Consider the following 25,541-nt stretch of genomic DNA (forward strand, 5'->3'; position numbering starts at 1 on the left):
ACGGAATGTATGGAAAATGGACAGTACATGAAGCCCACAGTAAAACCGCTATGGGATACAGACCTTGAAGCCCTACTTGTTCGCAAGCTCATGGAAAAGTGGATTGGATTACTACGTACCGACACTCATAGGTATAGCCTATGCGGAGGTAGACCGGCAGACTTGAGCGGGAAAGACCTGATTACTGGAGACCTTCTCACTAGACCTGAACTAATTCACCTAGCGCGTGCTAGGTGTGGTGGGTCTGAATTCTTTGGACGCCTTTTCTGGAGTGTAAGGGACTGCTTGCCAACGTGCAGAATGTGCAACCGCACACCAGAACAATCTGCGGCGTTATCGTGTAAAAATCAATTAACCGACGATACACCAAATCATCAACTGTCACCACCCCAACAATCACCAACGGTAAATAAAGCGACTGTTAATAGAAGGGAGAAGGCGTGTCCTTACTGCGGTAAGACTTATAGTGGTTTTTCCAATCTTAAAATTCACTGTAGAAAGCAACGCAGTAATCAGCCTGCTCCTACCGGACGGATTAAATGTGACTTCTGCGATGAAGAATATGAAAATCGACGTAGTGCAGCTCAGCAACGCATACGTTGTACCCTAAATCCCGAGGGCCTTCGTTCTCGCAGTAGTGAGCCAAGAAGAAGATCTCATCTTCCTTCCCAACAACCCCTTGCTCCGTTAATAAATAAGGGACCGATGGAAACGCTGTATCACATTCTTCATGAATGTTCTGAAGCAAGGAGTATTCTAAAAGATTTACATATATTGGAAGGTCCACAAGCAAAGAAAATTTCGATGTGGCGGTTTCTTCAAAGCAAGAATTTATTGACACTATTGCAAAGGTTATTTGGACTAGTCTTAGGGAAGGGTGGCTACACGTCAAGTGGGATAAAAAAAAATTTTTTTTAGATTCGCGAGCTCTTTGAAAGGGAATAGGCTTCTCGCTATGTAAACCCTCGTTTTGGCGTCCGCCTGGCAGGCAACTTCCTGGAATCCCAAGGTCAAAGGGAATTCCTGCGTTGAGAGGGTTCGGAAGAACGACGAGAATATTGGGGAACGGCAAAAAGGAAAGAATAACCTACGCCTTACTTTCCCCTAGAACAAAGGAAGAAAGAGAAAATAATATTTTTCATATCTAATACCTGCATTCCCGATGATTTGCAAAATACATTAATTTACTTTCCCGGGTGGGTTATTTACTAAAAAATAGAAAGAACTGACGAAATTGAAGTGGTTAGAAACCCTTTAACCCGCCTCCCAATTTCCCCGTCGCAGGTTCCAGCCCTTCGCTATGTCTAATTTTTTAATGTTTCCCTCTAGATATTCCATCCGCTGGATTTTGATCTGAAGACAAGTAACTCCAAGTAGCACTTATACCGTGCGAACGTAAAACTTTTTCTATGGCGCCAACATCTGCAAGTAACGGCTCCGAAGGCGTGTTCCAAGCACCACCAGTCACCAAAACTTCCCCTTTATCCTTGAACAATAACGCTCCCAATCCGTACACGGAGGCGTCTGCCGCCAGCGTTGCTGTAGAGGGCAACTGCTGTGATGGATGAACCGGCTCGCTCGTTAATAACGTTTTAAGCCAATTTTCCCCTATGCCTTTCGCTTTGGATGATAAATTTGCCTGGTCTTGGAGTCGTAATAAACCTCGGTTTAAACATGATAAACTTATACGCGCTATCTTTAAGAAGAAATAATACGGGTAAAGGGATTCACCCCTTACCACCCCTGTCGCGCGCATCCTGCGCGAAGCTGTGCTCTCCAATTCTTCAACTGCCGTCTTTTCCAGTGACGACGCCTCTTTCAACCTTATTATTTTTTGTATTTGGGAGGCCCTTTGATTTCTATGGTTGAAGTGCGCCCCGATGAAATCGTATTCCTTCGTTTAAAACTTCTGCCCCCCAATAGTGGCTCCGCAACTTTGCATGTTATGTATGATTTGCTCTCCCCAAGGTTGTACCTTTCCGTGTGGACCACTTATTCTAATATTATCGATCCAAACGTGTGTTTTTAACTCTTTGGGTGCCGCTTACTGTGGCAATGCCGATCCCGGATCGCCGGCCAAAACTCTTGCAAGAATATTTAAAATCTCAGGACTATATTTATAACCCATGAAAAGGCTAGTGAACTCAACGAGTCCTCCTGATTCCGTACGGCAACGGAAACTAGCCCGTATGCCAATTGGTAAGGCCACCTGGAAAAATGATGCCTTTAAATCAAATAAAGTTGTGGTTTCGCCTCAACCGCATCCAGGTACCGGGAAATTTGTCCCAAAGACACATCAGCCTCTTTATCATCCTTGCCATTCTTTCCATTTGGCAACGCAATAAATCTCCTCTGCCCTGACGGTTTTTCCTCCACCACCGCAAATGGAAACTACCCATCCTTTGGTTGGATGTGATGAAGCTGTACATATAATTCCTGCTTCTTTCATACGCTTTGCGTCAGCGTTGTTAATTCTTAAATTGGATTCACGTTCCTTTAAATATGTCTTGGGTTTTTTGCATGGCGTTCCAAACTATATCCCAACGCCTTCCGGTTTTCTCTTCCACACGCCCCCTAATCCATTTGCTAGACAGTGTGCCTACGTCTATTTGTTGCAACGGTAATCGTTCCTCTTCTTCTTCTCGCGCTACCAACCGGGCTCGATTGGAGCGCTGAAGCATATTGTGCCCCTTAAATGGTGCACAAAGCACTTGTTTTACAGGTTCTGGTATGGTCCATTTTTCTTTTGCCCATTTTTCCAAATCCTTTACATCAATGAAGTCGGTTGCACTGAATTGTTTATTGTTTCGGACCAATGGCCTAGATATCACGCCGTGCTTCGTGGGAGTTCCATGGGGTCTGGATGTCTCTCTAACTTTGTTGGTAATCGTGGATCGGGATCGTGTTAGACTACTGCTGCCGCGGCGTGTGCTAGCGCTCCTCCCTTTATGGAGCGGGCTGCCATTCCGTACGGGCGAAGAATATTCTCCATGTCTTTTGTGGTAAATATCGTTAACTTTTCGTCACCCTTCATTCCTTTCACGACTGTTTTGATCTGCAGTGCATCTTCTCCTCCGATGGCTACGTACCTCGCTGCCCTGTGGGCCGATCTTGGATGTTTTTGGGTAAGTCTCCCCAATCCACTATTATGGCATCTGGATCTTGATCGTGCGGTACGAAATTTTGTTTTTGGAGTTTTGCTATTCCTCCCAAGCGGCCGACCGTTAACCATGCCAGTCGTAAAGCCACTCGTTCCCTTTTCTTTGGAAGAGCATCGCTTATCACATCCAATTCCCATATTAACATTGGGCGTGCTTGCTTTATGGGATCTGCTGTCGCTGTCTTTTCTGGGCCCGCCAGAAACATTTCTGTGGGCGTTCTCCCTGATGCCAACATGGTGATCAGTGTGCGCGTGTATTGGATCGCGCTGTTCTTTGCCACTTGTAGACTTACAATAAATAGTGGAATGTTTTCTTCCATCACTTCTAAATTGTGCTGCACTGTGAAATCGATGAATCTTCGCAATATGGACCTCCGTTGTTCCCATGTTGTGCGGGTCCAAATGTGTTTGGCGACCCGATTGACTTCTGATGCCAGCGCCAAGATGTGCGGATTATGGGAAGGTGCGGGTATTATCGTAACATCGTTTATAGATGTTGTACCTAGGGAAGGATTTGTTGCTGGAAAAACCTTTAGATGTGTTGTGATTGTATGTGCAGTTTCTGCATCGCTCCTTTGGGAATGATATGGGGAACCGTTTGAGTCTGCAATCGGAAGAAAATCACTGTGTTGCGTGGATGCGTCCAATCCTGAATAATTTGTTTTCACTGATATCTTATCATTCCTGGCCCCTATATTCACTGTTTCTTTCGAGACTTCATAGCTGCCTGTATGAATGGATCCTCTCTTTTTAATGGCTGAGCCAGCGCCTTCCTGATGTCCTACATCTTCACTCCTGGATGGTCCTTTACTGTTTGAATAAATCGCAGTTGTGTATACAACCGTCCTCCCATTTGCACCTGTTGGAACGATAACCCCTCGTTGCGAACTTTGTAGACCCATTGCACGAAGTTCTTCCATGCTTCCTGATAAACCGGAGCAGTATTTACTGACATAGGAAAAATTACTCTGCATGCCGCCAGCAACTGGCCAGGTGAAGCGTCAATAATTAATCGCAGCATACCGTCAAAGGTGCGTATTTTGCCCTTCTGGCCGGCAACCGGAAAACGATGCTGGTGGTTGGATATCTTGTATTCCTGGATAAAATTCCTCCTGTGGTTGTTCCTCGTGGCCCATCGGCGTCGCCCACTCAGGCCATTCTTTTCTTGCTTCCTTTGTAGGTGTACGGGCCGTTGTTGGGTCAATGTTGTGTGTCGTTTCCCATCCCATTTTCTTTGGGGTATCCTTCCCCAATTGGCGTAATAACTCATCGTTTTGCTTTTCTCTTTGACGGGGTTGTTCCCTGGCTGGCTCGAGTTGCGTCAACATTCCAGGCTTCTCCACCTGAAACTGGGACCCTTGCGCCCGTAATTCTGCCAGTTGCCCTTTGGCCCTTTGCCAATTCTTCATGCGCGGTTGAGGTCTGCGTCAGTGCTTGTGTTACTCGCACCTGCTCCTTTTGCAGTTGTGCATGCAAATGTGTCGCTTGATCGTAAGCTGTTGTCAATTGCACTTTTGATTGTAATAACTGTGCTTGCATTTCTGTTACTTCCGCATTTGCTAGCGCCAACTTTGCCTAAATAGCTGCCAGTTGCAACTTTACCCTTGTTGCCTCCTGTTATGCTTGTGCCATTTTATTCTACAATTCCTGGAATTGCACACTGGCATATTGGTGAAAACGGTACTGAACATCCTGTAGTTGTGCTTGAGCGCTTTGATATTCCTGCTGCGGCACGGATGCTCTTTCTTCCAGCACTGCCCGTTCTGCACTGAAACGCGCGCGTGCTTCCTCAAATGCCCGGAGAAAATTTGTATTCCGTGGCATCGTAAAGTTTATAATGGAGGTACGCAAATCCTCCCAATTCATAGATCTAACTTGATCCAGATTAATGGCGAGTATGTCGTTGTCCAAAGTTAGAATACCATCAAAGCGATGCTTAAAATGCTGAGCCGCGGATGGACGAAATGCAAATGAAAAAGCCGTATGGCCATTCTGGCGCACCAAATCCACGAATACCTGAGTACTGGTCATCCATTCCGCTTCGGAATAAGACTGAAAAATAGCACTTCACATTTTTACTTGATTGTAAACTTACTTTTTCAGAAAACTTAAGGTTAGACAGGCTGTAAAAATGAAAAAGAAATGAAATTATTTATCACGACACCATTCAATATATATATATATATATATATATATATATATATATTTGCCGACTGATAAACGTAAGGCTCTATCAATCTTTTCGCAAGCTTACAAAAAAGAAACAAGAGGGGAAAATTGCGAGGCAGAGGTTTCCATACACCCCGCTTTCTGGTGGGGCTACAGTTCGTTTTTGGTCTGAAATTCCCACTGTTCAATGAACCATGGCGGATGGGGTCTGTTTCAGTTTCCCCATTGGAACGCGATTAAGGTGCAACTTGTGAAGTTTACCCGTTCACCCCTGGTTAAAAACCCAGCCCCGAAATCGCCTTCGCCTTTTCCCAGGTTGCGGGCGAGGCCCTGGAATGTTTTTTGCTGCGCTTTGGGCCCTCTCGTTGGGTGGTAATTTGTTTTTCTTTTGATGGACGATGGCCGTCATGGCGGCCGTGGTGGCAGGCGGGGGTTGCCCGGCGATTGGGCGTGCCGATGAAATAAAACAAATTCGAGGCATAATTTGGGAACAACGCAACCGCGATAGAAGGTGCAGGCTTCTCGGGGGCCATCTTCAACCATCTGGGGTGGCGTGTTTTTGCTTCGAAAAATAAATCTCAAAGAGGGAAAGCGAGAGAATATTTCCTCGGGCGCCCCGTTCCCTCGGAACCCTCCGGCGGATCCCTGTGAGAAGCCCCCGCCCCGGAAACGGCCGAAGAGAAAGAGGGCGACCTCCCGCAACCATGGCTCCCAGCGGGCTTTTTTTCTGGGGTCGTTTTGGATTCCGTTTTCCCGAAAGCAGCGTGCCTGCCGTCCCGGGTTTTGTTGGGGCTCGGGTTTGGGAATCGGTGTCGCGGGGGCACTTGGGCGGGAACAACTTTGAAGGGGGTTTCTCGTATTCCTCTGGCGTCTCGGGTGGGGGGCCGTCGCATCTGTACCAGTTCCTCTCATGAAATAAGGCAGATGGATCATTATTTCTTCTTTTTTATGAACTATGACATGACCGGTACGTTGTGGAAACTCCAAGACCCATAGGTGGCTGACTTGTGTCTCTTCGCTTTTCTCATTTTTATTTTGTTTTTGTCAGGATTCTTAGCACGACAATCTTTTCTGGAACTCGCTCTGTAAGTTTTTATTTCTTATTTGGGTGAAATTCTTCCTTGGTAAGGTACGTGCTCTTTTTTTCAGAGAAATAAGTGGCGCGGTTACTCCTTTTGTAACCTCTTCCTTCTAGAAATGGGGTTTCTTTTGATAAGCCTTTGGTTCTGTTAATAAGTTGCTGTTTTCGTTTTGTTCCAGCAATTCTTTCCTTTTTTGAGCGAGATATATTCCTTCAAAAAAAGAAAATCCCTTGGGTTCTTGTTTTTTTATCGTTTTCTGATGAATGTGCAGTGTTTTCTCTTACTTTATATTCTTTTTTCCTTCTTCTTTCACTGTTTCTTTTTATTCTCTTTTTATTCTTCTCTTGTATCACTTTGAATGAAGGACCTATTTTGGAATAATGGGGCGCGGTTTTGGAAGAGGGTCAAGGGCTGTCATTGTGACACACTCGCAAGGTAAATCTGGAGGTACAAAAACTCCTCGTGGCCTTCGTGGATTAAGACAGATCAAACGCAAACGCTTTCAAGAAAAACATGATGAACAGAAGAAGCTAGAAGAATCCATGGGTATGGGAGCGACAAAAGCAACCCAGAAGGAGAAGCCTTTGGCACAGCAAGTGGCTGGAATTCAATTCGCTCATGTCGTAAATAAAAGACAAAAGGGCTTTAAACAGTTGCGAAGACAAATTATAGAGGGAGTACGTGAACTGCGCCGTCGACATGCTGAGAAAAAGAAAAGGCAGGCAAAGAAGAGTAACAAGTAGTCTGACTGTTAATGCGAGTAAAACCTTACGATGATTTATATTATGGCTTTTGGTGCGTTTGTACATCGAAAATCCCTTTAGATAGGAGAATGTGAACTTTATGATTAACAAGAAAAAATGTTCTCTATCTTGTTTTTTTCTTAAAATATGTGATTTCCATTTAGAACAAAAAGGTTGTTTAGGATAAAATGCAACAAGAAAATGACTCTCATGTTGAGGAAAATGATAAGAAAAAGCAACAGAGGGAAAATTTAAAAAGAGGACTTCAGGCAATGTTCGCCGCACAAAATACGGGGGGCCAGAAACACTCAGATGATGAGAGTGCAGATGATGAAAATCCACCACGTCAAAATCAACAGGAGCGCAATGCGGTTGCAGAAGCAGTACTTAATATTTATACAAAGAGTAAAGAAATTGAAATTAACAACATTCGATTATTTTCTCTTGATGAGTTGGAGCTTGACAAGCTGACAGAATGTACTTCTCTTTCTCTTCGCAAAAATCTTATTCACGAGTTATCTCCTTTTCCAGAAGATTTGGCTGGTCGCCTTGAAGAATTGGATTTTTTTGACAACAAAATTCGTAAATTGAGAGACTTTTTTTCATGTGTGAAAACTACAGGGAGTGAAACTCTCAGGCGTGATGTGGTGGGAGCATTCAGTCATCTAACTAAATTGGATTTGAGTTATAACCAAATACGAGAGATTAGTGGGTTGGATCCTCTAGCACCGACATTAAAAGAGTTGTTTCTGGTAGAGAACAAAATAAAGGAAATAAAAAATTTGGATGCTCTCGTAAATTTGGAGCTGCTTGAACTGGGGGGCAATCGAATTCGCGAAATCGGACCCGGTTTGGAAAAACTTACGAGATTAAAGCAGTTATGGCTTGGTAAAAACAAAATCGCCGGAATTGGAACATCAATTCAAAAACTGGAGTCATTAGAAATTCTTAGCTTACAAGCCAATCGCATCACAAGTGTTGAACCAGAAAACTTTCTGGGTCCCGATGGAAATCCTCATTTACGTGAGGTTTACTTATCAGAGAATGGATTAACCTCAATTCAAAACCTGGAGCGTCTTTCTGAGGTGCAAATTCTTGATCTTAGTTTTAATTCGATATCTTCTATAAATGCTGATGTAATTAATCCCCAAAATATGCCACTTCTTGAGGAGTTTTGGCTCACTGATGGAAAGATAGAAAACTGGGATGAAGTAGGGAAATTGAGTGCCTTTAAAAATTCTTTGAAAACAGTATATCTTGAAAGAAACCCTATTGAAGAGGACAAAAGGTACCGTGATAAAGTTTATATGTACCTTCCATTCTTGTTGCAGATTGATTCTTGGCCAATTGTAAACAAAGGGGATTTGGAGTCAGATCGAAAACGTAGAGCTTAGTGTGATGGGTTACCACGGTAAATCTAATTTTCTTAAAAAAAAAAAAAGAAAAAAAAAACCCTGTTGCACGCTACGCAGCAGAAGGGGAGCGATTACGTCTCAGCTCGTAACAGTTTTTCGGTATATATAGAAGTTCTTGATAACTTTTTTCTTCTCATTTGCTATTGTAGTTTTAAGAGACATATTCTTGTATATAGGTATTTTTCTTTTTTCCTACCTTTAAATATTTCTTTTTTTCCCTTGATGTTATAAGAAATCAGTCTACACCAATAAATACGAAGCGCACAGGCAATGCAGCAACAGCAGCAGCTTCCCCCTGAGATCAAAGCCATGAATGACCAGCTTCAGGTTATTCTAAAGGAAAATCAAGAGCTTGGAGGGAAGAAATCTAAGCTGATTGAAGCACGTCGCCGACTTGGTGCTCAGAAAACTGAAAATGAGATAGTGCGAGATGAAATGAAGAAGCTAGAGCCTGACTCTAAAGTATACAAGCTTATTGGTCCTGTTCTTATCCTCCAAGATCAAAGTGATGCCAAGGCGATTGTAAGTAACCGTCTGGAATACATTAATGCTGAATTAAAAAGGACCGATGCCTCTATCGCTGAATTAGAGCGAAAGGAAAAGGATTCTCAGCAGAGAGCTGGTGATTTGTTCCGTAAAATGCAGGCGAAACATGCTCAACTACAGCAACAACAGCAGAAGCGATAGAGATTCGCCCGACTAACTGGTAACTGATCTTCTGTTAGGTAAAAGAAGGGTTCTTCCTTTACTGAAAGATAAAAGTATATATGTATGTGTTTTCTTTACCGTTTTATTCTTTTTATTTATTTATTTTCGACTTAAAAACGACTCGGAACCCTTTTCTTTATTTTTTTTCCCCCTTTTCCGCCTATTTATTTAGTTTCCCAAAGTTTAATTAATGGAGGGTCAGAGAAATGACTGGACTAGTGCACACGCCCAGTTGTGGACATCATTTAAAAAGGCGCAGCAAGAAGAGGAGTCGTATGATGCCAAAGGGGAAGTTGGTACTGGTGAAGTAGTACATACTAACTCATTACATGAGTATCGTCATCCGAGTGAAAGTGAATTGGCTTCATTAATATTAAATGAAGTCAGCAATCCAAAACGTTCCGATGAACCAGTTTTTTCTGAGGAATTAGAGGCACGTGTTATTGAAGTCATTGAAAGCAGTAGGACTGAACCATTTGTTCGAGACCTAATGGCCAGTATTATTCATTTAAAAAATTCTGCTGAAAAAGCAAGGGCTGAAACATTTTACAGAGGAGAGTCTCTTACAAGTGTTATAAACGAAACATTATTTCATTTGAATGGAACTAAACCATCTAGTTCTAAAAGTGAAGATGATTCTGTAGTTGAAAAAGTTACGGAAAATAAAGGTTTTTTTGGAGAAATAGAAGCTCATCTTTTAGCGATTCTCATACAGGTTGAGAAATGTAAAGAGGTGGCACAAGCGCTTGTAGAGAAGAATTCTTTAACAAAAAAATTATCTAATGAAAACTCATTGCGAGATATGCTAAATCTTTTGTATTCATCTAAGCCAACTGCACGGATAGGTGAAAATGTAGAAATGACAGATAAGGACCAAGCAATTTGTCAAGTTATGGATATACTTGGAGCAGCACCTGGAAGTAATCCTAGTCAAGCACCTAAATTAGCGTTTAAGCTTATGAATGAGTTGGAAAAGACGAAAAGAGAGAAGGAAACAAATTCTGTACTTCTTCTTCAATATGAAAGGGCAGTAATGAAAAAATTTGCTTCATGTGGTATTGTATTTCCTCCTACAGTAGAGCAAGAACGTGCTGCTCTATTTTCAAATGAAAACCATATTTCTAACTCCCAAAATGAGAAATGGATAAAAGAGGATTTAAAAACTCTTATTTCTCTTATGAATGAAGTAGAGAAGAAATGTTTTTTAAATATAGTCCCTAAATTGTTGCAGGAAGAACCTCTTGAATCTTCGGCTGAGGCTGTATTAGAACACATGCGGGCAACCCTGGCGGGAGCCAGAGATCTTCTTATTACGATAGCAAATGAAGAGATAGAAGCAAGACGTATTCTTTCTGAAATATTAAGGGAACTAAAGGGGGATACATATGAAGGTAAAATATCACAATTACCACTTATTGAAGAAAAACCATTCATAGAGATAGTAAATGAGTTGAAATATCATGTGGATAATCAGTGTAAACAAAATTTGCTAGAACATTCAATAGAAGAAAAAAATGGGAAACATTTAGATACAATTATGAGGATTGCCCGTTGGTTACCAGAACAGGATAGGATACAAATTCTAGAACTACAGAAAGACGAAAATGCTTTAATTGATTATGTGGAAGGGGCGGTACGACGTCTAGTCGCATTTTTAGCTGCACAAGATCCCATCTCTCTTCAAATAAAAATGTTACAGTTTCAAGTAACGAAAATAGTTGAAAGCGCTAATAAAGAAGAGACAACACCTATTGATAAAACTGTTTTATCAACACTCATGAATACGGCAGAACAACTTCGTCTTTGGGCAATGGGAGAATGTGAGAAACGTGTTACACCAGAAGATATTATTATTAGACGGAGCTTATACGAATTGGCACAACTAATTCCAACAGGAGTTGGCCCTAATTCTTCTGGAGGTAAGGCTCAAATTGATCCACCGGTAGACAACCTTCTTGAAATGATACGACTTTTAAAAAAACGACAGGAACAATGGATTCAAGATCAACAGAAACAACAACTTTCTGGAGCACAGAGTCGTTTAGAAAAAGCTCGAATAGAAGAAGCAGTAAGGGATCGTAGTAAACAACTCATTAGGATTACTAGAGAGATATTATTATGTCAAGGAAATTCAACTGAAATGGAAGAATTACTAGGTGTCCTATCTGCAGAGATGTTAGAAGAGCCTTCTGCTGATACTGCTGGTGGTGGTGCTCTTAATAACGGTAATGGAATTACAGTATCTTCTGTAACCGCTATTTTTGACGATCTTGAAGAACGATTGAAAGTTATAAAAACACGTTATCATCGTCTCTTTCAGTCATTTGGGGCTAATAAGGTTCGTCTCGAAAACTTGATTCAATCTAGCAATATTCACAATAAACGATGGGTGCGTATCTGTAGTACTGTTAAGATGCTTTGTAGAATGGTGGGTCTTGAACAAAAAGCTCTTTCTCTTGAAGCGGATACAAAGACGGAAGTGGTATCGTCCAAGTCGAAGTTTGTGCTACGTCCGGAGCAGCGAAAGACACAAGTTGCACAACCTGTTAATGATGGTGACATTTTAGAAGCTCTAAAACTTGTAGAAGAACGACTAAAGGATGATACGTCACTTACTGAACGTGCAGTACAAAAGTCAGAGATGCTTCGTTTACAAGAAGAAGAACAGCAATGGCGTGAAGAGACAGAAACTTTTCGTCGAGCTCTGCAGATGATTCTCCTGCGATTGGCGGAAGCAGGACGACGTGTTAAGCGTACTTTGTATATTCTCGGTACGGATGAGAATGGTGAGGATGAAGTAGTAGAGAGCGTCATTGGAGGTCAGCGGCAAAACAAAGATAATAAAAATAATAATAATAATGGGAAAGAGGAAGAAACCGAGGGTGATTGTACCCAACAAAAGGATCAGGATCAGAGGCAAGATCAGGAGGAAGAAAAACCGAAACTCTCTCAAGAAGCGAGTGAAGAATCATTAGCGGTACTTTTACAAAAATTTAATAGATGGGCTGTTCGACTACAGGAGGCCACCGAGGATCATTTATACACGCAACAAAAACTAATAAAATATTTTGCCGCAGTTTATCGTTTTTTCTGTACTGGTGACAACGCCGAGCAAACTATGACAGATGAGAATCTCTTAGACGCTGATGCAGCGCTCATGCAATTTGCGGATGGCATTCTACCGGTTCTTGATCGTGCCGTTAGGGCCGCTCAGTCATCCGCTTCCAAAGGCAATAAAGATGCTACTTGTGGTTCCCGCACTGCGGCGTTATCTCTGTTATTAAAGGATGCACCCACAGATCGTGTGTTACCAACAGATCACCGACTTATTCGCCTGTATGAGTCAGTAGGAAAGCTGCGAACTATGGTGGCTGCTCTATTGAGCGTACGTTATTTATCAATTCCATCATCTACCCGAAGACGTGGAGGTGACGCAGCTGATGAATTGGTATTTGATGATGTATGGGGTGAAACTTATGTCGATTTAGATATTGGTGGTCTAAAAGATATTCCTAGTAAAGAGTCAGGGGGTGATAAGTCTTCATATATAAGTGATGATATACTTTTGCGTGCTGTTGAGAAAAATATCTCAAGTGTTTACCATGCATTAGGTAAGTTCAGTACTAACTATAAACTTGCTGCAATTCTTATACAGAAGGATACAGAGATGATTCAACAATTTACCGCCACTATGCTTGAACCGTATATAGAGTTAGATGTAGATCGAGCCTTTAATCAGGACCCGACAGCATTAAGTGAAATTTATATATTGCTTAAAGAGCGATCCACTCGACAGCGTGGGTGTTATTTTTTCAACCGTGTTGGAGGTGAAGGACCGTGTGTGTGGGCAGTAGGGTTAGAACAGTTAAGTGTTGGTTTTATTGGTATTCTTGATAAACTACGGAAGCGTACCCAGACAGCCGCAGAATTGCGTGAACTCATTGACGATGTGGTGGACCTCTGCGCAATGTATGTGAATTGGGTAGAAGTAAATGGGTCAGTTATTACGTCCTCCCATCCGTTTCCACAGGCTGTGTTGGACTCCTGCTTGCGTGAAGATGGCGAGGATGAAGAAGATGGTGAGGAAATGGAGGAAGTTGATACGACAGAGGATGAACAAAAGCAACAGAAGCAGCGAAAAAAACAACCAGGTGATACATCACAAAAACCACCATTATTACCAGGTCATCATCGGTCAAAGATCTCACATTTTGATAGTGACGAAACTGTTCTGAAAATCATTGCTCATATGTTTCAGGTTACACAAGAGGTCGCCAATTACAATAAAAAGGCTGGGGAAGTGCAACATCAACAACAACAGCAGCAGCAAATAGAGGAAGAGATGCAGTTACTGCGAGAAACAGCTGTGGTTGCGGAACAGCGTACTAAGGCGGTGATGGAACAATGTCGACGAATGGAAGAGGGAAGAGATAAGGCACTTTCAGAAGCCGCCGTTTCACGAGCGGAATTACGCCGTTGGAAGCGTCTCCATGGCATTTCTGAAGATCAGACACCACCCGCACTGCAGAAACAACAACCAAATCAAAATAACTCAACCACAACGCATGAAACAGCTGTACCTGTGACTCTTCCAAAACCCTTGCCATTATTGACATCATCATTGCCAGAGACGACAAGTTCATCGCAAGGCGGCCTTGACGCAAAGGATGCCCTTCTCATACAAATGGCACAATCCATGATGCAATTAACGGCGGAGTTGCGTGGAGCCTGTCAGAGATCTGTCATTCCACCACCACCAATACCTGCCGCTGGCGCTGAACCAACAACAACCACAACAGGAACAGCAATAGCAACAACAGGTACTGATAACACCGGTGAAGTAACCCGTGACTCGCAAAGTGATCGACGTGGGAGCAATACAAAAACACAACCACGGCGTGATTCATCGCCGCGCAGCTCAGGGCTTGTACGATCACCAAAAGACTGCGCTGAGGTTAGTTCGGTTCGTGGAAGCGTGTCACCTCGATCAACAGGATCTTCACCAATACCACCAAGCACACATGAAAGTTATTCGCAAACTGTCCTTGAATCAGGGCAACAAAACCGGGCTCAAAGAGAACAACAACAACAAAATCATCATCATCATAATCATCATCAACAACATCAAGAAGAAGAAAGGGAACAGGAACGTCATTCAGTTCCGCGCGCCGCTGTTGTGGTGACGCCGGCGAGTACTTCGTACTCATCACTAGGGCGTCTCTCAAGCGGCGCCCCACGTTCCTCGTCGGCGTTGCGTTATCAACCGTATGATCATCGTGGAGAATATTTTAACGAGTGTGATGTGTGTAGCAGACGGCACCGCTCCGCTCGCCCAAACACAGGTGAATCTCCCAGGGTTCTGCAGAGGGAAAGGCTTCCGCAGACTTCCCCGCATTCGCGTTCTCCCAGACATGGTTCTTGTGCACATGCATCCCGTTCTCTTTCTGGTGTAACAGGGAATTCCCCACCACTGCATCTACGATACGCGGAGCGGACAAGCACCTCACGCGATGGACGTCAAAGTCACCACAACCACAACCGTGTACAACAAAAACAACAGCAACATGGTAGTCTGACAGGAACGTCTTCAAAAATGATGTCTCCGCCTTATACTGAAAGGGAAGATGTTAGAAGTTCCTCGGCAATGCATGAACACCGATATGCAGCAACCAACCCTAATAATAATAATAATAATAATAATAATAATAATAATAATAATAATAATAATAATAGCAATAATAAAAGAACGAATCCGTCGTTACGTGCATCAGTACCACATAGTCCAAGTACCTCCACTGTACTCTCACCAGAGAGTGTTGACACTGTTGCGGAGGGTTGGAACGGGCAAGAACAACGAGAACAACAGCATGGGAAAATATATGGACGTCCACTGTCGCGCTCATCTAAGGAACGTCAAGGAAGTAAAGCCATCGATTTAGGGGATTCTTTGGAATTCCTAAGTCAACACACGGGTCCAACGAGGTCACCAACACCGCCTTCTATGTACCGTCACACATATTCAACCCAGCACAAAAGGAAGCAGCTACAGAGCTCGGCAACTCCCACCCGTCGTTCAAAAATAGTCCAGAACCCCAATATGGCGTCTGGGACAGCTAGGAAATTAGCGGACATCGTCGCGAAAACAAAGATCGCAGGTAGAGATGAACTGTAGATCTTGAGGCGATAACCGTGTTTGCGTGTTTGTGGGTTTGCGCAACGGAGGATGAACACGCACACTCAAAAAAAACAAAACAAAAAACAAAAGTAAATGGAAACATTGGATTTTCCTTCTCTTTACCTTTTTCCTTCTATCATAGTGTGACTTTGCTATTTTATACATAGTTTCCAGGGCTGATAAAGGTGGTTGTATCTATATGTATATATGTATATATACACATATATACATATAGATGAAAAATTTCATAGAAACAGGTCATCGTTGTTATTTTTCTGTGCTTATGCACCAGAATTGGAGATGAGTAAAGAAAAAAAAAAAACAATTAAAGATCAACTGCAAGTGTGACTTCGTAAGTTCTATACATAGAATATACACATATATGCCTTTTTTTTGATTTCGTCTTTCAGTGTGTAGGTGTATATATATATATATATATATATGTGAAAAGGAAGTTATCATGCAACGTAGTTTCAGACATCGATTGTTTTTTTTTCTTTATTTTCGCTTTTTTTGTTTTGTTTTCCTCCCTACTCCTGTTTTTGCTGCTGCTATGAGGTCTTCTATCTATCTAGGTTCGCTTACTCTGTCAGCCGAAAACGTCAAGGGAAGACTAGAAACGGTGGTTTTTTCTCTTTTCCTTCTATTTTCTTCACGTATTATTATATACACAGCCACAAAAACGAGGACAGTAACCAATCAAAGAGGAAAAAAAAGCATACAAGGGCTTTCAAGTAGCGTGCACAAAACTCTTGGAATCGAAAAAAGTTTTGTGCCTGTCATAACGTTCAAAGCGAGGATAGTAACAAAGTATTTGAGCCCTCCCTCTCATTCCAAAAGGGAAGAAGAAGAAGAAGAAGAAAAAAAAATAAATAAATTTAAACCGAATACTGCGTAATAGTACACATTGAATGCTTCCATTGCTTAGTGGTGGAATGTCGTCGTCGCGTGGCGGACATAGTGGTTCTCGCCTTTGTACGAACTCGGTGTTTGCTTCTGTGACTTCGTCTTCTTCTTTGTGGTGCAGCAAACGTTATCGTTTGACGAATGCGAGCATTCTCTCTAATATAAAAGGGATGGCTGATGAGAGAGATGATCAGACTTCCAAGCTTGTGTACGCAAAACGCAGACAGGAGGATGCCATTGCCTGGGCCATAAAGGAGAAGGAATTACTGGCGGCAAAGGCAAAACAGCAGTTAGAGACGGAAGCGCATGAGCAGGAGGAAGAAGAGAAAATGGAAGCCTATGTGCGAGAAGTAGAAGAGACTTCTGGAGGAGGGGCTGCAGATGCAGCACGACAGAAATTATCGAAAATTAAAACGCCGTATGTGCGTTCTGTGGATGCCTTTGGAGACAAAAGTGTGAAACTACAACATTCATTCTCTGGTCTTGCTGATAACCGAATCATCACATGGTGGGAGAAGGTGTACTGGAACTATGTTCGCTATGTTTTCACACAGGAACGTCTTATTGCAAAGGACCGATTTGGCAACAAATTTACCGTAACATGGCAATATCAAAAAGGTCGTGAGGAGCAGCGACGTATGTATCGTAAAGACTCTAACAAGAAACACCTGCCGTATGGTTCACTCGCGACGGATGATCGACTCTGGGAGCGTTGGATGCGTGGCCACCGCGGTGATCCACCGAGTGTGGCGGAGGAGGAGCACAGCAGAAACTACAAGAAGGAGTACTTTGGTGCTATGGTACTAGAGGAGGAGGAAGTAGAGGATGCACTTATGCGTATTATGGCGCACATGAATCGATCACAGCAGACATTTCAAGAACTTGACGATGATCAGGTGTACGGGGACGCCCACCGTGCGACAAAACCACTTCGCCAAGCTGAGCACAATCCAGAGAAGGAGCACGCCACAAAGGCAAAGTCTGGTGCAACGTGGACCTTAGGCTTTGTACGTGGCGATCTCTTTTATAATGAGGAGGAGGTGGAGGTGATGCGCACTGAGCTTGGCCACGTGTTTCGTAATATGGCATGGCAGGAACTGGAGTACAAGCGTCAGGTGCGTAGGAATAAGCGACAGCATCCTGTACGCAAACCAGCAGAGGGTACAACAGACCCAAATGCCCCTGACGGTGAACCCTTCGCCCACTACTGGGAACGTACGGATCTCGGTATTCCTTATCACGATGCCGTTCCCGCCCTCACTACACCGGAGCTTGAGCGACTGCGACTAGAAACAGATCGTCTCGAGGACGAGCGTCTCGCCCATCGTCGCGAACTTGGATTGACAGATCTTGGCGATATTCGCGAGGGACGTGGTGCTATTACTAAGCCGGGGGCCCGCGAACCATTTCAGCCGCCGCCTGTGTCCTCCCGCTGGCGGCCAAAGTGCTGGGAGGAGTCGTGGGGTACAGGCGCTGGGGGTATGTGGTAGGAGTGCTTTGTGGGAGAGAGAGAGAGAGAGAGAGAGAGAGAGAGAGAGAAAGTCTGTGTCTTACCGTGAGATGCGATGAGATATGATTTGAGTTGGAACGTTTAGAGAGGAGAGAAGGAGGAAGAGGAATACGACCTCTTTTTTTTCGTGTTTATTTATTTATTTATTTTTTGTAGTTGTATGATTCTTTGTTTTGGTGGGTTTTTTTTCTTCTGTGGTGGTTTTTGTGTTAGTTGACTATTTGCTTCTTTTTCTGGTTACTGTTGCTATTATATTACACAATCTTTCTTCTGGTTTCCTTTCTTCTTTTTTTGTTTGTTTTTCTGATGGATGGAGGTAGTTACCAAGAAGTTCATTATTGACAGTGCTTTCGTGGAGCAACCCCCCCCCCCAAAAAAAAAAAAAAAAAAATAAAATAAAATAGTAAAAACGAGTACAAGGGAACGACAGGTGAAAAGGGACGAAGAAAGAAATAAAGAAAAATAGAGATATCTGAATTCTGTACATGGAAGTTTTACAGCAGTATTCGTCATATTACTTTGACGATGAAGATTTTCTTTTCTATGTGGTGTTTGTGCAACTCCCAGTAGTCTTGCTTACCATTTATACCTGCTATTGGATGAAAACCTCCTATGAGAGTTTCTTACTTCGCAGTGGACTCACGTGGAGAAGTGCAGAGCAAGCAGAAACAAGGAGAAATTATGAGGAACCCAAAAGAGAAGAAGTTATTTACACTAGTAGTAGTAGTAGTAGTAGTAGTAGTAGTAGTAGTAGTAGTAGTAGTGGTTCTGATAGTGACGATGGTGATGACGAGGGCTGTAAAAAAACTAAGAGGGATGTAGAAAGACTCTCACTCGAAGAGGTATGCAGTCAATCAGAGACTATCACAAAGACAGAAAAGCGCTGGACGATGCCAACCAAGGATACAATGGACTCATGCTTGCAGTAAAATTAATAATATAATACATAATATATATATATATATATATATTTTTTTTTATTATTCTTTTCGTATTACACCCTTTAAATGTCTTTGTCGCAAGCAGTAATCGGTTTATAACGAGGACCCTACTGCACTACTGCTGGGAGAACGAAATATCTAGCGGATATTGCTTTTTTTTTGCTCTATTTTCTTTTTATTCCTTTATTGCTGTGTTAATTTGCCATAAATCTTATTTTTATTTTGTTGTTGCTATTATTGCTTTTGTCTTTACTTTTCATAATCCTTTCATTTTTATTTCTCTCCACTTTCTCTCCGTGTGTGTGTTTTTGTGTATGGCCGTACGCAAAAATTGCTACAGATTAATACTCCTCAAACTCAAAGGTGTGACTTTAAGAAAGCAACCACTCCCGGAGAAAAAGAAAAAAAGAGAAAAAAGAAAAAAAATGTCCGTAGCCACACGTTCTTCTCTGTTGCGGAACTCATTCGTATTTCTCAGCCTATTGCTTTGTGTAATGGGAGTGTGCATGGCACAATACGATGCGAAAAGCAGATCCGATTCCGTAGACTCTAACCCTGAACCAGCCCCAAGGACTGCAACGAATGCACCTCAAGCCACTATTACCCCCACTATCTCTAATAGTGAAGAAGAAGGAAGTGAAGGCCAATCCAGTACCAGTGATAATGGTAAGGATAGTAATAGTAATAGTGGAAGTGGAAACGTACCACCCGCCTATGTGGCAGCATTAAATTTGGAAACCAGTTATGTGACTAACGCGAAGGCTTTGCAGGCTATCAGCACAAACGCCGGAATTCCTCTGGCGGCGATGGCGGTGGTAGATCACAATAATAATTCCATCCCAACAATACAATCCAGTACAACAACAGAAGTGACAGGAATAAATGGAATAACAAATATAACAGCAGAGGAATTTCACCCACTGCGTGTGGGTTTCACAACAGTGACGGATGCCGCAAAGGCGCGTAGTGCAATTACGGCTGGAAAAGTTCCAAACGTTCGCCTCCCCCCGCCCAACCCACACATGATGGTCTGTCTGAAAGAGATAAAATCATCATTGGCTGTGTGGTGGGTATTGGTGTACCAGTTATTATTGCGATTGGGGTGGTGATCTTCTGCTGCTGTCGTAATAAGAATTCGCATGACCGCGGTGTGGGTGGATACGCCCGACCGGAGTTTGGCGATACGGCAATAATTGATTTGGATAAAGAGGCCATGGCCCGATTAACACCAACAGTGCCACTCAACCAACAACAGGATCACATGATGGGAGTGGTGGAGGATGTACGTGGGGGGTAAAACAGTACATGCGATATCGAACAGACACATTGATGAACCAAAAAGAAAATAAAGAATGTATATATATATATATATATATATATATATATATATATATATTCATGCACGGTTCTGTATGTGTTTTCCATGTGTCGTGTGTGTTTCCATATCTATTTTTATTACTTGATTTTATTTTTCTATTATTTGTTTAATTAAGTAATTTTATTTTCTTGGTTGAACTACCTCCTTTACTATTTCCTCTCTCTATTATTATTGTATTCGTGTCATGTACTGCCATTAAAAATATCCATGGACTTTTCTGAGTGGAGGGTGTGAGGGTGCTTTGGAAAGTACGGTTGCCAGTTGTTTTTTTTTCCCCCTCGCCATTATTATTATTATTATTATTATTATTATTATTATTATTATTATTTCTCTTTCTCTTCACATACCCCCTCACTACTGTTATTTATGTTTATTATTTTTCTTGGGCATAGCGGATAAATCCGAAAGGAATGGAGCCATAAGTAACCAGAAGAAGAAGTAGAAATGGAAAGAAAACAGATTGCAGTGATGGGCATGAAATATAGTGTGTGTGTGTGTGTGAAATATACGACACTTTGAATAAAGGCATAACGAAACAAAAGATAAAAAATAAAAAAAAAGTGTAAAAACCGTTGATGGCTCTTTTGTATGCTACTTTACCTGTAGTGGATGCAAAGATAGATAGACACACACAGGCTCAGAGCAAACAGAGAATCCAGAGGTTTTATCGTTATGTTTATCTTTCTTTCTCTCTTTTTCTCTGTCTGTGTGCGTGTGTGTCTGAGTCTGCTTTTTGGTTTGGCATTCACGAGGGGAATTAAAAGGAAAAACAAAAGAAGAAAAGAAGAAAAAATGAAATGTTGAAAAAGGAAACGAAAAAAAAAAAGAGAAAGAAAACTTAAAAAAAAAAAAAGAAAACGAGGTGGATTTGTAAAAAAGCAGACCGAGGTGCTGTTGACAAGTAACAATCATTAAAATGGAATGCAGGAATCACAAAAGTCTGCCGTCTCATATTCGCATGGCTTATCTGGCATATGAATAAAAGTGATATCTGTTTTTCCTTTGTTTTTTATTATTATTTACTTTAAAATGATTTCTCTGCATACTTTATGTTTTCCTGCCTTTTTATCCATCTATATATATATATTTGTATATTTGGCTGTACATGGGGTTCTTTCTTTATTTTCTTCTTTTTTATTTCTCTTATTTTACCTTACATCGTTCTGTTTCTGTGAATTAAACCAAACAAACATTAAGTAGCTGAACGAACTGTTTGGGCTGGACGTTTAAGACAGCAGCAGGACAGCAACAAAGGGAGAGAAAGAAATTATCAACAAGGAAGAAAGAAAAGAAGGAAGAGATAAAAAGAAAAAAAAAAAACAAGAAGAAACTTAAAAGGGATTTTTGTACACTCACCCACACTTACGTGTATAGCATATTTATTTATCAAGAGTCAAAGATAGGGCGTAAAGCAAATCACAAGAAGAAAAAAGAATATATATACATAAGAAGCAAAAAAAAAAAGAAAACAACAACAGCAACAGCACGAGTGTTAGTGATAGTACTAGTAAAAAAAAAGATAATATCAGCGGGCGAAGAGAAAAGAAAAGAAAAAGGTACTCTGTGTAAATAGAAGCGATTATTAATACACTTATGGGGCGTGACTTTTTAGGTTTTAATGTGCAAGATGGTTCTCTTGAGGCCATGGTGCACGGCTACAAGGATGGTTTTCTTCGACCAGAGGAGTACAGTAACTTGACACAGTGTGATAACCTTAATGATATGAAATCGCAATTGCAAGTCACCGATTATGGCAATTTCTTACAACAAGATGGTCAACTCACCGCCCGCATTGTTGTGGACCGGGCGCAGGAACACCTTGTACGGCAACTGCGTGAATTACGTCAGTGGTCCACCCCTCCACTCTCGCAGTTTCTGGATTTTATTGTCTATGAACATATGATATCTAATGTACTGAAGCTGGTGATTGCAAAGCGTAGTGGGCGGGACAGTCTGGAGTTATTGACAAAGTGTCATCCACTCGGTTGGTTTCCGGAACTCGCCACATTGACGGCGGCCGCAGATGTGCGGGAGATGTTTGATGTTGTTCTCATTGACAGTCCAATTGGTCGCTTTTTTAGCGCCGATGGCGACTTTGAACGGGACTTGGATGAGTTATCGGTGGAGTACATCCGCGGTGTGTTATTAAAGAACTATTATGAACAGTTTTATGACTTTTGCTGTGCAATTGGTGGGGAGACGGCTACTGTGATGTGTCCGCTGCTGGACTTTGAGGCGGATCGGGCGGTGTTAACGTTTACAGTAAACACAATGGGATTACGTGAAATGCATGCGGCGGATAGACGTAAGTTGTTTCCCAACATTGGCACACTTGTTGATATTCACGGTGATATTGCAGAGGCGGAGAGTGTGGAACAGCTGCGGGAACGTTTACGGCGCTTTGCCGATATGCATGAATTGTTTGATGATGCAAGAGGAAATACCGGTGGTTCAGCAGGCCGTGCCGGAGGGAATTTAATAGATGCCGGTAAACAATCACTGGAAAAGCGGTTTGTGGAATTGTCTGTCATGATGTATAAAGATGCCATGACACGACAGTTTCAGTATGGGGTGTTTTATGCCTGGGTGAAGTTGAAGGAGTTGGAGATTAATAATCTGCAGTGGATCGCAGACTGCATTGTGCAGCGTATGATGAACCGCGTACATGAGTATATCAATATTGTGTAGAAAATGAAAGTGTGTGAGAGCGAAAGAGAAAGTGAAAGGAAAGAAAGAAAGAAAAAGGGAACAGATGAGAAGAGAACTGGAAGAATGGGGAAGACGGTGGCGTGGTGTGGTGTGTGTAATGCCAAAAAAGAAAAATAAACGAAAGAATAGCGGCAATTCGCTGATGGAGAAGATAGAATATACTTATCATTATCAACATCATCATCAACAGCAATATAAGTCACAGAGACTTGTGCTTGGTTCTGTAAATGAATGAAAGAAGGAAATAAAGAAAAGGGGAAACCACACGACAGATACTTTTCATTTCCTCAACTGTTACGGATTTCTGTCTCTCCTCTCTTTTTCTTTCTGTTGCTTTATTTGCATATATCTGTAATGTGGAGGATGTGTTCTCCTTGTTGTTGTTTTTTTTTTCGTGTATTTTTTTTTGTATTTTTTTTTTTGTTCGTTATTATTTGCCCTCCTTTTATTTTTATTCTTTTTTGTTTTCTGGTACTTAATGTAGTTATTGCTGCGTAGGTGGTGTGATTTGTTTTGTTTGTTTGTTTGTTTTTAGTTTGGTGCACTTCTGCAAAGTTTTCTCTACACGCAAGAATAAAGAGAAAGAGAGAAAGGAAGAGAAAGAGGTAACCCACCTAGGTATATAAATTGACAATAGATCATATATATATATATATATATATATATATATATATATAAACAGAAACGAGGGTAAACTTCAATGAAATCATTCTTTTCACGTGTGGTGAATTCATTAAAATCAACACGAGGTTTACCACGTGCCGATGTGGATTGCAGTGATTTTGTTACAACACGACCAGAAGCTCCAAGTGTGGTGCGACTACGTCAAGTTGTCTACAAACGTCGCTATGGCGGGCAACACACTACTACTACTACTACTACTACTACTACTACTACAAAAACAGCAGCAGGGGAAACAGAATCTACTTATACCAATACAGATACGAATCATAATACCACACATGTGAATAGTTCCACTGCAGAGTCTTTACGACGTGAGGCGTCGGTGCGTAGTTCCGTATTTGATTTAATGTACCGCTGCGGTGGTAATGGTCGTTGTGTGGAGAATGATCACCTCTGTCGTTTTCCATGCTGTTTCACTATGCGGCCCATCACAAAAGGTGCGGAAGTGCTGGCAGAACGTCTTGCATATGAAGTAGATGACGCCCCAACACCACAGATTCGCGCAATCGTACAATTAGCCAAAGCGGAAGAGTTGGAAAAGGCTGTAAATAGCATTCAACACTTGGTGGATGCCCAAATACAGGCGGCTGCAGGGGGGCGTGTACTACAGTCAGCACTGCGGCAACAGGAATCCGTAGAACAGCGACAAGAGGAAGGAAAACAACATTTACAAAAAGATTATGAAAATACATTTAGTCCTGCGGTTGCCAAATATGGCAGTGAAAGTGCCGCAGAGGGTGTAAATCCATTACTAGAGAATGAAACTTTACGAAATGAAGTAATATCACTTTACTTATGGCGTGCTGTGTTGCTTGTAAACATGCGAGCAGACGAACGGGCGGTTAATTCCTTATTAAATCTCGCCCCACTTGTGCCACAGCAGAATCGTGTAAAACTCTACACCGCCGCCGCCACATGGGCCGCATTAAATGATATGGAAGTGGTGTATTATCGTTCCTTATTACAACAGTATGCCGCATTCCCTACAGCAGAGACATTTGCACGCCATCGACCATTACTATTGCGACGTGTGTTGACGGCATGTGAGGAGTTGGCGTACTTCGTAGAGTGTGCAACTCATATTGTGTTTGCAAAGGAAGTTACCGCAACGGTCTCACGTGCGCAGTCAGCCCAAATGCATGGTGATCTTACAGAAGATCCAATGAAGAGTTTATGCATTCCACTCGCTCTGCGTTATTATCGTTTTCACGTAACAGACAACTTCTGGTCACACTTTCTCCGTTTATTGTGTATGCCGCCTATTCCTGCCCCAACCACGGAAGCGGAGTCTGGACGAGATCCGGCGGAGCAGTTGGGACTCACACCAAATTACGTATTGGATGCCGTGGGACGTTCAATGCTACTTCATCACCTCGCTATGGTTCACGAGGCACGTGAGAAAGAAATCGCTAGCGGTGCTGTGGCCAAAACTGTACAACAATTAAAAGCAACGGAAGGAGAGGCGGCGGAGGTGCCCCCTTCACACTATGAACGTGTACTCACAGATGGGGAACGTGGGGTGGTGGTGACACGACTGCGGGAGTTACTCATGCATGTACGCAGCTACGAGACGAGAGAGAAGTCGTTGCGGGAGGGAGAAAATGCTGGGGAAAAGAGAAGCCGTCTGACTGGTATGAATACAACGGCAGAAGGCAAAGAAACAACAAGAACAGCAGCAACAACAGGAACAACGAGTGCTATGGCACCTGGGACTCGTGCGGGAATGACTTCTGCAAGTATTGACGGGAAAGGCAAATCATCTCCATAAATGAGGGTGGAGTGATTTATGAATCGGTGATTGGAGGCCGTGCTATTTTTTTTTCGTTTTTTTTTTCTCTCTCTATGTTTATATATATATATATAAACATGAAATGAAGAGTTTGTGGATGAATAATTTGTGTTGTACCGTCTAAATATATAGTTTCGTGCTTGTTCGTATACTTGGGACTAATATTACAGTG

General features: G+C 42.2%; 11 protein-coding genes across 11 annotated transcripts; 10 read left to right on the top strand and 1 right to left on the bottom strand.

Moving 5' to 3' along the window:
- Positions 1-9: 9 nt before the first annotated feature.
- On the top strand, positions 10-918 carry LSM04_002175 (uncharacterized protein; the record flags this gene model as incomplete). Its single annotated transcript, XM_067339183.1, has 1 exon — positions 10-918. One exon carries the CDS (start codon positions 10-12, stop codon positions 916-918), a length of 909 nt encoding a protein of 302 aa, XP_067189282.1.
- A 4,686-nt stretch (positions 919-5,604) lies between these two features.
- On the bottom strand, positions 5,605-6,241 carry LSM04_007789 (uncharacterized protein; the record flags this gene model as incomplete). Its single annotated transcript, XM_067339194.1, has 2 exons — positions 5,605-5,847; positions 6,023-6,241. 2 exons carry the CDS (start codon positions 6,239-6,241, stop codon positions 5,605-5,607), a joined length of 462 nt encoding a protein of 153 aa, XP_067189344.1.
- A 550-nt stretch (positions 6,242-6,791) lies between these two features.
- On the top strand, positions 6,792-7,154 carry LSM04_005928 (uncharacterized protein; the record flags this gene model as incomplete). Its single annotated transcript, XM_067339205.1, has 1 exon — positions 6,792-7,154. One exon carries the CDS (start codon positions 6,792-6,794, stop codon positions 7,152-7,154), a length of 363 nt encoding a protein of 120 aa, XP_067189320.1.
- A 188-nt stretch (positions 7,155-7,342) lies between these two features.
- On the top strand, positions 7,343-8,548 carry LSM04_007973 (Leucine-rich repeat; the record flags this gene model as incomplete). The annotated part of the gene is made up of 1 exon (XM_067339216.1): positions 7,343-8,548. The coding sequence occupies one exon, from the start codon at positions 7,343-7,345 to the stop codon at positions 8,546-8,548; it is 1,206 nt and encodes a 401-aa protein (XP_067189348.1).
- Positions 8,549-8,839: 291 nt separating this feature from the next.
- LSM04_008775 (Prefoldin beta-like) lies at positions 8,840-9,256 on the top strand (the record flags this gene model as incomplete). The annotated part of the gene is made up of 1 exon (XM_067339227.1): positions 8,840-9,256. The coding sequence occupies one exon, from the start codon at positions 8,840-8,842 to the stop codon at positions 9,254-9,256; it is 417 nt and encodes a 138-aa protein (XP_067189357.1).
- A 211-nt stretch (positions 9,257-9,467) lies between these two features.
- On the top strand, positions 9,468-15,449 carry LSM04_001274 (uncharacterized protein; the record flags this gene model as incomplete). Its single annotated transcript, XM_067339238.1, has 1 exon — positions 9,468-15,449. The coding sequence occupies one exon, from the start codon at positions 9,468-9,470 to the stop codon at positions 15,447-15,449; it is 5,982 nt and encodes a 1,993-aa protein (XP_067189269.1).
- Positions 15,450-16,387: 938 nt separating this feature from the next.
- On the top strand, positions 16,388-17,848 carry LSM04_002682 (uncharacterized protein; the record flags this gene model as incomplete). The annotated part of the gene is made up of 1 exon (XM_067339249.1): positions 16,388-17,848. The coding sequence occupies one exon, from the start codon at positions 16,388-16,390 to the stop codon at positions 17,846-17,848; it is 1,461 nt and encodes a 486-aa protein (XP_067189286.1).
- Positions 17,849-18,353: 505 nt separating this feature from the next.
- LSM04_009412 (uncharacterized protein) lies at positions 18,354-18,797 on the top strand (the record flags this gene model as incomplete). The annotated part of the gene is made up of 1 exon (XM_067339261.1): positions 18,354-18,797. One exon carries the CDS (start codon positions 18,354-18,356, stop codon positions 18,795-18,797), a length of 444 nt encoding a protein of 147 aa, XP_067189361.1.
- A 518-nt stretch (positions 18,798-19,315) lies between these two features.
- Positions 19,316-20,106, top strand: LSM04_007021 (Mid2 domain; the record flags this gene model as incomplete). The annotated part of the gene is made up of 2 exons (XM_067339272.1): positions 19,316-19,775; positions 19,853-20,106. 2 exons carry the CDS (start codon positions 19,316-19,318, stop codon positions 20,104-20,106), a joined length of 714 nt encoding a protein of 237 aa, XP_067189333.1.
- Positions 20,107-21,780: 1,674 nt separating this feature from the next.
- Positions 21,781-22,875, top strand: LSM04_001612 (ATPase; the record flags this gene model as incomplete). Its single annotated transcript, XM_067339283.1, has 1 exon — positions 21,781-22,875. The coding sequence occupies one exon, from the start codon at positions 21,781-21,783 to the stop codon at positions 22,873-22,875; it is 1,095 nt and encodes a 364-aa protein (XP_067189273.1).
- Positions 22,876-23,596: 721 nt separating this feature from the next.
- On the top strand, positions 23,597-25,348 carry LSM04_000913 (uncharacterized protein; the record flags this gene model as incomplete). Its single annotated transcript, XM_067339295.1, has 1 exon — positions 23,597-25,348. One exon carries the CDS (start codon positions 23,597-23,599, stop codon positions 25,346-25,348), a length of 1,752 nt encoding a protein of 583 aa, XP_067189264.1.
- Between the last annotated feature and the right edge of the window lie 193 nt (positions 25,349-25,541).

This window comes from Trypanosoma melophagium, assembly GCF_022059095.1.
Source record: "Trypanosoma melophagium isolate St. Kilda chromosome Unknown ctg31segment0, whole genome shotgun sequence".
Classification (NCBI taxonomy): domain Eukaryota; phylum Euglenozoa; class Kinetoplastea; order Trypanosomatida; family Trypanosomatidae; genus Trypanosoma; species Trypanosoma melophagium.